General features: G+C 39.4%; 1 protein-coding gene across 1 annotated transcript; it reads left to right on the forward strand.

Annotated features, from left to right (window-relative positions):
* The first annotated feature begins 213 nt into the window (after positions 1 to 213).
* Positions 214 to 12,494, forward strand: LOC127652759 (transcription factor MafK-like). Its single transcript, XM_052139113.1, has 3 exons — positions 214 to 393; positions 11,309 to 11,383; positions 12,047 to 12,494. Exons 2-3 carry the CDS (start codon positions 11,339 to 11,341, stop codon positions 12,473 to 12,475), a joined length of 474 nt encoding a protein of 157 aa, XP_051995073.1. The 5' UTR covers positions 214 to 393; positions 11,309 to 11,338; the 3' UTR covers positions 12,476 to 12,494.
* Positions 12,495 to 13,054: the final 560 nt, after the last annotated feature.

Genomic DNA, 13,054 nt, shown 5'->3' on the forward strand with positions numbered 1-13,054 from the left:
GACAGTTGTAATAAATCTTGTATATATAATTTGTTCTCTGGATTCGGTTAATTTCTCATTCTTGGCGATTAATAGAACAAAGCTCTCTAAAAGTGTTCACCAGTTGCGTCTATTTCTGGCCTCCCCTGGTTTCCCGCCTGGCTGACGTCAGCATTAAGTTATTTTCATGAATGGAGGGGGCGGTCACGAGGAATCGGTGACGTTAGTGCTTGCGGAAGCAGCGAGTGGAATGTTGATACATTGTTGTTGTTTTGTAGTTAATTTAGTTCAGCGAAACATTTCGCTTCCATTGCAGGACGCGTATTCCGACCGAGGCAAGGCTCAACCTGTTGATTCCCGGACACTCTCGGAAATATCTGCGCACTCCCGACTGCAATTCCGCGTTCACGAAAGGTAAAGTGTACGAGCTTTTCAGGGAGATGTTTTGAAATTCCTCTCGAAATTGCTGATGTTCTCACGATGACGGAGGATAAGGATTCAGCCTATCCGTCATATTTATCCAGTCGGTCCAAGTGTAGCTTAAATAATTTTTCTTTAAAACGGCAAAGTTTAATAGGAAACTAAAAGTAATAAAGAAAATAAACATACTTTAAGTAGTTATGTAATATGTGATGCATTTATTTGTAAAAACACAAATGTATCAGTCTCGTATGGACACGTGTTGCAACTTGACAACAGGATTTCGCCTACAAATAGACTACCGCTTCTTTATTTCTGCTTTTATTACGAAAGTCTTGAATGTTGCTTAAATGTGGAAGTTTTTGTTATATTCGCCCACATTTGTTTTTAAAGTGAATAAGTCTATCGTTGGCAGTGCAACTTTAACCACGTAAACGACGGCTTCTCGTTATACCCTACTTCTAGAAAATACGATAGCAACTTTTTGTCGTTTTTATTTTTTTACCTGTGGCTAATTTCAAAAGAATTGGTATTAAGACATAATTAGATAATGTGTGGTATTTATTGAGGAATCTGACAAAATGCCACCATATGTGGGTCGAGCAGTAGTGGAAAACACGTTGAGTTCTCAAGAGCGTCTGGACTCAGAGCCGAGTGAAACTATTGCGTTTTCTCTTTAATCAACATGTGGGTTCAAGACAAGGTTGACTTTATGTCGCATCCTCCGTGAACGCGCAATGTGTGGGGAATATTATCTTACTTTTAGCCTCGAAGAAGTTCTTGCGAAAGGTCGGTGCCACTAAACCGCTGTACCTGCCTTTATAACTGCGTGGGAGGTGTGTTATCGTATTGTCGAATAAATAAAATATCATGTATCAGTGCAGCGTAGGCCAAAAGGCTCTTTCTCAAAGTCTACCAAACTCTAGGACAGTGAATATGATCTAACCATAATTTAAAAATGGAATATTGTTAAACGAAAAGCACCTAAAACAACAAACAATGAAATGTATATGAATATATATCACTTTATTATGTGTGGTTGATTGGAAATATGTAAGAACTGAGGTAGCTGTCCACTTTATTCTGGCAGGTTAATACTACAGCTACGCCCACACAGGAGAAATGAGTCATAACTGGATAATGTGATTCATTTCCACAATGGATGATAAAATATCTGTCCTGAAGCAATTTGAAGTCATAAAAACAAATTAGAGTCAGTCCCTTTTGTGTAATTAGAGCAATGCATTTAAACCATATGCTCAAAGAGAGTATGCATTGAACTATTCTAGGTATAATAACACATGACCATTTAAGGAGAATATAAAAAGACCACTGTCCACTTGTGAGGGACCGCTTTGGCCCACTCTGATAATTTGGCTTTGTGCTTTCAGAGTCAGCAGAAGATCAAGTGTTGACACTGAGCTGCTAGATCAGCACCAGGCATTGCCCTGGAAGCGTCCTGTGTGCAGAGCAAAGGGGATACTGTATTGGTTGGAATGTTTGTCGTTGCAATGTGTCTGAGATGCCAATGCTCAACCAGTTGCTGGGGCCAGATTAAATTGGGGTTTCATAGATTTAAAGGTGCACTGTGTAGGATAGCACAGAGAATTGCACATAATTTTCAGAATGACAAGTGTAATGTCGGGACCTTTGTACCATTTTTAGTGGAAAATCTTGGAGGAGGGCAACCTTGCCATTTTTCCTTTTTTAAACTGTATGTGTGACCTCCTCTGAGGGGTGGTCTGACTCTGAGTTGTTGAGGTGTCTACGGTGATTGCCTCCCACCTCTAGTACATTGTCTTCTTGCTTCATTTAGAAACTCGGGGGAAGTGCACGCACTGCACTGTCATGAGACACACACATGGGACGGTCACTAGAAGGGGTCAGGCATTTTTGTCCTGTCACTAAGCAATCCTCTGTGAGTAAACTGTTTTTGATGTTGGTGTTATGCTGATCACACGATGTCAAGTTTGAGTTTCTTTTGATCTGGTTTCAGATGCGTATTGTTGTAGTATCGAGTACCTCACACTTCTAAAGCAGTGGTGAATAAACTGTGGTTTGACTGGAGCATTTGGAGAAGCGGAAGAGACTTGTACAGTACTCTTTGTGGTTAGGCATTGGATTTTAGAAAGTGAATGAGACAGTAGTAGTTGGTGAGTTAATGACTCAAAATGAAACGCAGGGGAACTCCGAACCCTGTTCTCATGACAAGTGCGCCTGTTGCTTTCTGTTTTAGTGTCATGTCTTGACCTAGGTTGTAACATTTTCACCAGTCATCATGAATCCAATCTGGTCTCATAGAATCACGTTACTGTACATACATTTTTGCTAAATTATTTTTACTTGGCTCGTTGTACGTATTACTGCTGTTTCCTGATGAAATAAACACTTGAGGCGTGACAACAGACTTTTATTGACTTTCACACATATCACATGCACGCAAAAGGGCAGATTATAAATGTATAATAATGTTTAATACATTTTAACATTTGCATTACATATCCAAGCTTGTTCAGGTGTGATCAAACAGTGCGGTAGCTCAACTGATGAAACGTTGAACTTCAAGCACAAAGGAAAGTCACCCTAGCCGACATGTGAGCCGAAAGTGTCATAAAAGCACCACAAAATGAAGTGGTTGCTTCAGCCATTGTGTCTTTCATCTCACATTTGCTTTTATTATACTATTGGTTAGGTTTTGTTTAGGTTTTTTAGGTTTTATTGATTTAAAACTCGATAGAGCATTAACCTTAAACCTCATCTGTTTGGGAGAACATTTTACTTGCTTTTAGTGTCACACAGTGAACATTTCACCTTGGAAATGCCATGATATTTGTAATGAACCACGTAATATCAGTTTGTAACATAATTTAAGATCAGGCTGCATGAATCAAAGTCTTATTGATTTAAATATGTCTGTAATAGAAATCGCTGTCACTTTGTTGCTCCCAGAAATATTGTGATTAAATAATTTGATTGTGCCAGAGAAGATAAACTAATGCTTTTGAAGTCATTGTTTTGGATATCTTGGAGAAAAATATGTCTTATTGAGAGCAAATAGGGATGTCTGGACCACAAAGTTGCAGCCTGCCCTTTTCCTGCTGCCCAGTTTCTGGATCGGAGAGGAGTGACCTCACCACACTGTGGTCAGGTCTTTGGAAGAGCTGTCTGGTACTTGTTTCTCAAGACCTCATTTGAGTAAATGGATGTTTATTTGTCTATGATGTGTTAATGCTGCAGTGGACAATCCTCATGTCGGTCGCATTTTTTTTGCGATCATTAGTTAGGCATACATTTTTATTCGCACAAGGGCGGCTATCGAAGAGCTGATTTTAAGTTAGTTATGCATTAAAAATGACTGGTGTGGGTTGTAAGTTGGTGCCACACTTTTTCTACTTGTTGCTCTTTACTTATTAACCACGTTGCACTGGCTTCCCTGTCGTACATTCTGGGCGGGTTTGTTTTTGGTTTGTGCATACTTGACATTCTTTCAAATCCCTGTGTCCCCAGTTGGAATGGAGCTTTGCTCTTATAGCTACCTCTCCGCCCAATCCACAGAAAGTTCCAGCAGTCCTGCCAATTGTTCCCAAGGTTCCACGTACTTTTCCTTCCACCCACGAAACAACAGGATTTTCCATGAAACGTCAGTTCGGGAGGGGGTGATTCCCTGCCGATCGTCCTTGCATTTAACAGTAAACAGCTTGACTCACGGCTCTGCTATGCTCTCCATTTCCTTTACATAATATCCCTGCGAATGTGCTTCTGGGCTGTGGAATAGAGTGGGCTGGAACCAAATGAGATGGAGCTCTCCATGTCTCTGTGAAAAACAGAGCCAAATCTCTTAGACTTCTCCAGCTCACTCACACAGGAACGTAGCAGCTGGCCGTGAAGTGGAGCAGTATGTCTGTAAGGTGCTGAGCCAAAACATATTAACTAAGTGGAGCAAATGAGGGAAACGAATGACAAGGACAAGCCTGCCCTCCATTAATAATGAAAACACAAGCACATATGGGTTTGAAGTGTTGTTTGGCTTAGCTCAAGGCCTTACACACTAACTTTTTATAATAGATCAAAACAAGAGAATCACACATTTAAAACATGGCAACGGTGACGTCAAATTCCATAATAGGGGAGTTTCTTTGTGGGTTGTTTCTGAGAAAGTTTGCAAATTCTCATGGCTCAAATATGCAGTTACCAAGCCGTATTGCTCAGGGAGCCTAGTAAGTACGTCATCTCTGTAAACAGCCAAAGCATGCAACATTATTTGTGGGGCCAGAGGTTTAATGATCTGCCTCGTTTGGTTTATTGGGATTAGATGTCATGTAAGTAATTACTTGACACCTAAGTATTGTGACACTGAGACTTGTAGTGTACATCATGATTTGTAATAGATGGAAAATGTTGTGATATTTGTCAGAACACCTTGACAAAAGCAATCCTTTCCATTTTAACCTAAAGTTGGGCAGAACCTCAGAAACCTTAGAGTTTCTACACTAATGTACAATAGACAGACCAATCTCACTGTGAATTCAGCGATAGTAGGTTGAAAGTTCTTCAGCTGAAATTGATCTGTATTTACGGAAATTTGAATCACTGTCCCAGTGGCTGAAGCGTGTAGTGTTGTTGAACATGTGCTTGTGTGAGCTCAAGTTTCTGGGTGAAATGTCCACAGAGGGGTGACCAAAAGTGAGTTGGTTTTATTTGTAGAGGATGTAATACAGTAAACAGGAAAACATATTTTAACCCTGTGCTCAAACCCCAAGCCTATACTTAACCGTCAATGGAGTACATATGTAAATGCAACCTCTAAATCGCATTCATCATTGATTATGTGAACGTGATTACTTCATGGTTTCCATGGGACCAGATTCCGTGTCCCTGAGACTGTTAACACAATCCGCTATCAGTAGCACCACATGAAAAGGTAAACGCATTTGAATTGATGCAAAAATGTCTGATGCAAGATGGCACTTGTCAGAATGCAGTCAATGTCAGGGTACTATAACATGTGGAAGCATTAACATAATAGGTTGTTGTCGGTGTTACTTGTGGGCTTAGCACCATGACCAACATCCCATGATGCCACTGACGTGTCTTAACAGCTTTACCTTGTGATTACTGAATAGTTTCAGTTCTGTTTGTGCTTACATATTTCATAAAGAACTACAAATCAGGGATGCTGCTGTGTATATAAAGATTTGTTATAGGGTAGATCTTAAGTAATAAGTCAACACAGTAAGCTGCCTCAGTCTGGGAAGTAGATTTTGTACTGTATTATTGTTTATTCTTAGCTTGACTCACAAAAGGAATGTTGATGTTGGGATTTCCAAATCCGTCCCTTATATCCGTTTTATGAGGTAATTGTTCAGTACATATTTGTTGTACTGAACACCACCACAAGGCAATCACAAGCAAATTTATCCATTTTGTCTTTTCAACCAAAATGCTGCCCTTGCAGGAAATAAAATGGCCAACTCCTTGGAGTAATTTAAATTCAAACAGGCTTATTTCATTAGTGTCAGTCTAATTTTGTGGCTAAAATTTTATGTATCCTATAATACATACAAATAAATAATATTATCACACTTTTTGCATAATTTGGCAAAATTACATTTTGATTGAGGGCGGCACGGTGGTGCAGCGGTTAGCACTGTCGCCTCACAGCAAGAAGGTCGTGGGTTCAAACCCTGGTTGCCCTGGCCTTTCTGTGTGGAGTTTGCATGTTCTCCCCGTGTCTGCGTGGGTTCTCTCCGGGTACTCCGGCTTCCTCCCACCATCCAAAAGACATGCAGGCATTGAAAATGACATGCAGACATTGGTGTCTCCAAAAATTGCCCTAGGTGTGGATGTGGAGGTGAGTGTGAGTGTATGTCTGTCTATGTGTGGCCCTGCGATGGACTGGTGACCTGTCCAGGGTGTCCACGTCCGCCTTTCGCCCAATGTTAGCTGGGATAGGCTCCAGCCCCCCGCGACCCTGTACACAGGATAAGCGGTTGACGATGGATGGATGGATGGACATTTTGATTGGAAAAGAGGGCCATTAAAAATATTCTGCTCATTATTAATATTTTTCTCTGTTCTGTTTTCTTCAAACATAACTTGTTTCATATTTTATTTATAGCATGGTCTTCACTGACACATTTGTTAACTTGGTTAACAAGTACACTAACTTTCTGGGACACTAGCACCACCAAACAGAATTGCAAAAATAAACAATGTTTTCAAAACAGCTTCAGAATTGGCCTCATCTGCTGTTGTTCAAAAAGTCAGATTGTCCAGCCCCCAACTCACACCACTGGTTGAGTAACATTATTGGGTGGTGTCTAAGCGGGTCGCTCAAAACAAAAACAGGAATTTATAGTGCCAATGAGACACTGCTTACTGTTTTCGAGGAAATTAAACTATGAATTGGTTACTAAGAGTTTTCTCTGCATATTAAGTGGGGATATAAGAAAGTATTTTAACACTGAAAATGTTACATACTTGAGCTTTAACTCCTTATTTAGATTGTAAACATAATTTTTATTTTTAGAATGGATTTTCATACTTTACTATTGAAAGTCTGGGTCTCGAACATAGTTAAAACTTCTGGGTAAAATTGTTTTTGTTACATTATTTTAATTGTTACATTAACCCTTAAACTCTATGGCAGGGCTAGTCAACTGTCGACCCACAGGCCAAATCTGGCCCGCCAATCATCTTTTTCTGGCCGTCCAAATGATTTTTGATTAAATCACCTCGCCATCTGAAATAACGGAGCGCTCTCTGCACAGTTCATAGGCATTAGCCTCAGCAATCAGTGGTGAGTTTAACAGCGCTCAGTGGCGCATGCAACATTATTCAGCCGTCATCAGTTTTCTAGACAGGAGCGTGTGTTTAAGCTTTTCTGGTCTTCAAAAAGTGATAATGTGGAGCTGAACCTGTAAATAGATTATATTTGGTTTTCTGCAAATATAAGCTAAATTGAATACAGATTTTTTTTTGCCCCTGTAGTAGTTGAAGAGCCCTGCTCTATGACAAAATAGAGAAAGGGGGCGCGATATTGTGAACATAGTTTACGCTTAAAACGTTAAATGCCTCTGTATACATAAGTCAGGCAAATGAGGTATCATTTAAAAGCTTAGAATCATTTGAACTTTTCACAGATAACCATCACTTCTGGATTTATATTACTTAAAATAACAAAATAAGGCATCACAACATTTGCGTTGAAAATTTACCCCCAGAGGTAAAGTGGTACAAATATTTATATAAAAATAAAAGTCCTTCACATAGCACATAAATGGACAAGTCATATATCAAATGAAGGCTCTCACTCTCTGGAATGTGACTGTAATGTTATATGTGTAATGTTATTTTTGTTGCCCTAATTCCAAAGTTCGAAAGATTTTCAAAAGAATCACAAAGTGAAATTTAATTTCTCTAAGTCATCATATACAAATGTCACTTTTATGCTCTGATAACTGCTGCTGTATGCCCTAAATATCTACAAATTTTATATATGCTTTTACCTTTGGAAGGTTTCTAAAAATCTATTATCTGTGAGCTTGCTTGACTGAATATTACAATGTATTATCTTAGATGTCAAGAATATGCCATCCAGAAGGAAAAGCATGCAGAACAAATCATCACAAAAATATGTTTGCAACTATTGATGATAAAATGTTTTGTATCATTGCAAAGGGGAGGATCTCAGCATTCCAATGACATATAGATTGAGTTTATAGTCCACTCAGAGGCTAAGATATTTATTGAAACAACAAGAGTGATGCTTGAACTGAAAATTAGACTGAATGTCTATGGACAAGCATTTACATTTACATTTATGCATTTGGCAGACGCTTTTATCCAAAGCGACTTACAGTGCACTTATTACAGGGACAATCCCCCTGGAGCAACCTGGAGTTAAGGGCCTTGCTCAAGGGCCCAACAGTGGCATCTTGGTGGTGCTGGGGCTTGAACCCCTGACCTTCTGGTCAGTAACCCTGAGCCTCAACCACTGAGCCACCACTGCCCCCAAGCACATGTGTGAGGGCTAAAATGTATTAGAGCGCCACCTACATTTAAAAAATCTGTATATTGTAATGTGATAAGAGAATTATTTTCTTTCTTGTTTATTTATTTCACCTAGTGAAATAAAATGAGACTTTTCAAAGTGAGGTAGAGTGAATAGAACCAGAATGACAAGTTTACGAAGTTAGGACAAAAAAAAAAAAAAAAAAAAATATTTATATATATATATATATATATATATATATATATATATATATAATTTAAAGATTATTATAAGATTATAAACGCATACAATATTATTTATGAATAATTGCAGGAGTCTTTTTTTATTATTGTTTGGGTGGTTCTCTGAAAAATTATAATTTATTTGCAATTAGTACACCGTATGTGTGAATGGTGAGCTTTTACATTTGAGTGTGAAAAATTGCAGACGTCAGCTTGAAGTTTTTTCCCCAATTTGGTTTTAATGAGACCTTTTATATAACAAAAAGGGGAAAAAAGTTGAAATCTGTTTGTTTTATAACCATCCCATTGGACAAAAGTGCCTGAAGCTGAAGAAACAGCCATGCAATTGTATTCATATTTTGTATGCATCTCACCGATTCATTGTCTTGACAGTACACAGCTCATTAATTTTTACGTTTTGTAAACTATGCTCATGCATTTAAATGAATAGCATTTATAGTTTTGATGTTGTTGCTGTAAATCTACTGTAATAAGTACAACTAAATATAAAGTGTAGTGAATCTGGTTATATTTAGATTATTGTAGTAGCTGAATAAGAACATTATGCATAGTATGCAGCTCTCTAAATGGAATCTAACTGGGGCCCCTTACTTTTCTTAGACTCGGTTTGTGTTTGGAATGTGGCTCAGTTATCCACACATCATGCACACTCTGTGGCTCCCTTCATGGTGCCTTTCCCTGTAACATGTATTAATTTTTGTGTTTCCTGGTCTCAGAATCCATGATAAGAGGACTAGTGTTCTTATGGCCTATCAAATGTTCAACATCAAAGTCGGTGTCTCAATCCATAAATTGTGTCCAGGAAACTATGAAAACATGGCTCTGGCCTTGGGACATTAAGGCTTTTCCTCTCTGTGAGGGCTGAGCAGGAAAAAGGGGGCCCTGTCAGTTCACCCCAGTTCTCACATGGAGGGAGGGGGACCATGTACTTAATGAATTTCAAGGAAGTGTGTGTGTGTGAGAAAGAGCTGAAAGTCTGGAGGCACCAAGAATGGAGCGGGAAGCATTTTTTAAACTCGATTCCATGGTCCTCTCTAAAAAGAAAAGCAGGGTCTCCCATGTCACAGCCATTTTAAAAGCTGGCACATTGAGCCAGCCAACTTGCTGTCTAGGAAAGTTCTTTTTGTCAGAGCTGGCCTTGTGTTGATTGTGACACAGTTTTAGATGTTTACGCTTTAAAACAGTTCAGATATAAAATTCAGAGTGAGCTGTTCAGTAAAAATGGCAAGTGATTCTGTTTAAGGAATACATTGTTTAAGGAAATTATACACGCTTGCTTATTGATTATAACTAAATGAGTCGAGGGGCCCTAATATAGCCCTCACATCAAGGGCCAGATGGTATGAATCAAGCCTCAAGTACTGTTCATGGTGGTGTTTGGTTACAGCTGCTTAGGTCATACCTAATCTATACTCTTTTGTCCCGTCACAATTGAAATATTTAAACCAGCAACTGATGCATGTCTGGTGAGGTTTACAATGACCAAATCAAATGAATGACTAAGAATTTACCAATCATGCTAAAGGCAATAAATCTGGCTGCTCACCAGTCAAAGATCCTTAATGTAACAATACCAAAAAGTTCTCACCATGACAGTGATGACTTAAAAAGTTTGAGGTATGCAGAGGTTTTAATGATAGGACCGGAGAAATGCAGGAAGCTGGGATTATCTGTACAAGATATGTGCTCCAAATGGATTGCATCTTTCATCCTGGAATGAAATGCGAATATCACGAAGGGAAAAAAATCACACATGAGAGTTGCAGGTGAAAGTGTAGGTTGCATTGGGCATTCCATAAGTATTTTCCTTTAATTAGTTGTTGTTTCCATTTCAAAATTGTGTCACTGGCAACTGGAGTTTTGTGTCAGCACTTGCACACTGTGCTAAATATAGCAAGCACAGTTAAATAAGGACATGAAACGAGCCAGGAAAGCCTCATGTAACAGGACCAAGTCTTTCAGCCACAGTTCTAAACTTGATAATGTACATTGTCTAAAAGCTCAAATATAACAGTGACTGTATAAGGGAAACTATTCCCATGTGACAGACTGCCTCCTGGAATGTTCCATTTACTGAATAGCAAAGCACAGACTTCACTTAATTAAATCTAAACATTACGTTCTAAAAATGCCTCCGTGTGAGGTCCATACCACTTATAAAGGGAGGGTAGGTAGCTAGATAGATTGATTGATTGATTCGGACGCTCCTGAAATGGAACCCGGGGAGCGCGTGTTAATCACTCGAACGGTTTTCTTTTTTCTAATTTGGCAATGGCGGGAGTCTCGAGGCAATGAGCTCGAAAGACATTTTTTAAAAATAGCGCAGCGGCAAAAATAGCATAGCAGTTACGGGCTAAGAGGAGAGATCAGTCAAAGTCTCATGCCGAGAGCTGACCCTCTTGAATTGTACTCCTGTAACGGTCTAGTGAGCCACATCGTGAGAACGCAAGATCAGCAAATAAACAGGGTAACCCTTGATTGATATTTTGGAGTGTTATACTGACCTCTGGTGATAGCTTTAAGTAACTTCATTTAACTCAGCAGTTTTATTGTTCTGTTTCAATCTGACACAGTTGATATCAATTTCTACCTTGTTTACTTTAGGTGTGATTTTATGTTCATTTTTTTTTTCCTTTCATTTTCTTTGAGACAGATTTTTGAAGAGTTCTGACTAGCTGCTTGTATGCAGGGTATGACGACTCATTTTAAAGCGGGCAAAGCTTTAAAGGTAGGAACATGTCCCTGATGTTCATAGATATGATATGATTTATATCTTTGAAGGACATTATCTAAAATGCTCAGTATCTATATAACTATTATTATATAGTATCTAACTAAACATTATCCTAACAGTGGGTTCATTATTCCCACAGCGGTCTTGACTAACACAGAATTCTTAATTACCTAGACTGACTGCTCCAAAAATAATATCTCAGACCCCCACCCCCATATTTTGCATATATATATTGTACCATATTTCTGCACTAGCCACTTCAAATAATCTCAATAATCTCTTGTTACTTTTAAACAGTAAAATCTACTATAATAATGCTACACAACTCACTTCGATTCCTTTCAACATATCTGCATCTGCACCAACTGATTTTATATTCACTATTGTTTGTATTGTTTTTCTTTATTCATTATTTGTGTATATTGTTGCTATATACTTTGTTGTTGTGCATTGAAGAGGATTTTTAAATTCTCTCATCATTTACTCACCCTCATGCCATCCCAGATGTATATGACTTTCTTTCTTCAGCTGGAATCAAACAAAGTTTTGTTTTTGCTCTCTTGCTTTGTAGGAACAAAAGGATTAAATATTATTTGTATCGAATTAAACTGACATTAAATAAATTCTGACTCTCTGTTGTCTTATTCCATGGTTCAGGTAAAGAAGGAGGTGGGTGAGAATGCCCCGGCACTCAGCGATGATGAGCTGGTGGCCATGTCGGTGCGGGAACTCAACCAGCACCTGCGTGGGTTAACCAAGGAAGATGTGGTTTGGTTGAAACAGCGGCGGCGCACACTAAAGAACCGTGGGTACGCCGCAAGCTGCCGAATCAAGCGGGTCTCGCAGAAGGAGGAGCTTGAACGGCAAAAGACAGAGCTGCAACAGGAAGTGGACAAGCTGGCCCGTGAAAACGCCAGTATGCGGTTGGAGCTGGATGCGCTTCGTGCCAGGTACGAGGCCCTGCAGTGCTTCGCCCGGACTGTCACCCGCGGGCCTCCCGGCAAGGTGGCCACCACCAGCGTCATTACTATTGTCAAGTCCACCAATCACAGCCCCAGCTCTGCTCCCTTCTCGGCACCTTCGTAGTGCTGATTGACCTTGCCTGCCTAGCTCCTTCTGGTCAAATCCGGCTCTAAATCTAGACTGGTCCATTGGCCGCCACCTGACCCGCATTGAGAGGAAGTTCAGTGATCTGACTTGGCGCAGGCATCAATCTGCGTGATTACAGAAGCTGCATCCATTTTTTTCTATCTTTGTCTTTACACACTCACAGATCACAAAAATACACTTTATATTGTCTGTGCACTGTGCTATTATCTCCCAGCACCGGCAGGGCACATTGGGAATTTATTCCGCTTCATCACAGGCTTAGACTTAGCAGAGATGAGCTCATGTTAAAGTGTGAGATAGTACTTGATTTAGACTGCCATGGCAGCACTGGTCCGATATCTCTGATGCCTGTGGCATATTACATATACATTAGAAACGGAACAAAATATTGTATCATTAAAGGACATAATCAGTACTTGGAGATTGTTGCAAATTTTCCTAGTTCATTCTGTCATCTAACAGTACATCATGGAATACGTTGTATAAGACATTGCGAAAGAGCAGTAAAATGCGTCATTTTCGACACTTCCTATTTTAAACCAGGTGTAATTCACA

The sequence above is a fragment of the Xyrauchen texanus genome, chromosome 12 (genome assembly GCF_025860055.1).
Source record: "Xyrauchen texanus isolate HMW12.3.18 chromosome 12, RBS_HiC_50CHRs, whole genome shotgun sequence".
Classification (NCBI taxonomy): Eukaryota; Metazoa; Chordata; class Actinopteri; order Cypriniformes; family Catostomidae; genus Xyrauchen; species Xyrauchen texanus.

What these genes read in the sequence shown, in the direction of transcription:
- LOC127652759 (XM_052139113.1), top strand. Translation starts at nt 11,339, where the DNA reads ATGCAGGGTATGACGACTCATTTTAAAGCGGGCAAAGCTTTAAAG. An exon ending in AAGCGGGCAAAGCTTTAAAG is followed by an intron (nt 11,384 to 12,046) that starts GTAGGAACATGT and finishes TCCATGGTTCAG; the next exon opens with GTAAAGAAGGAGGTGGGTGA.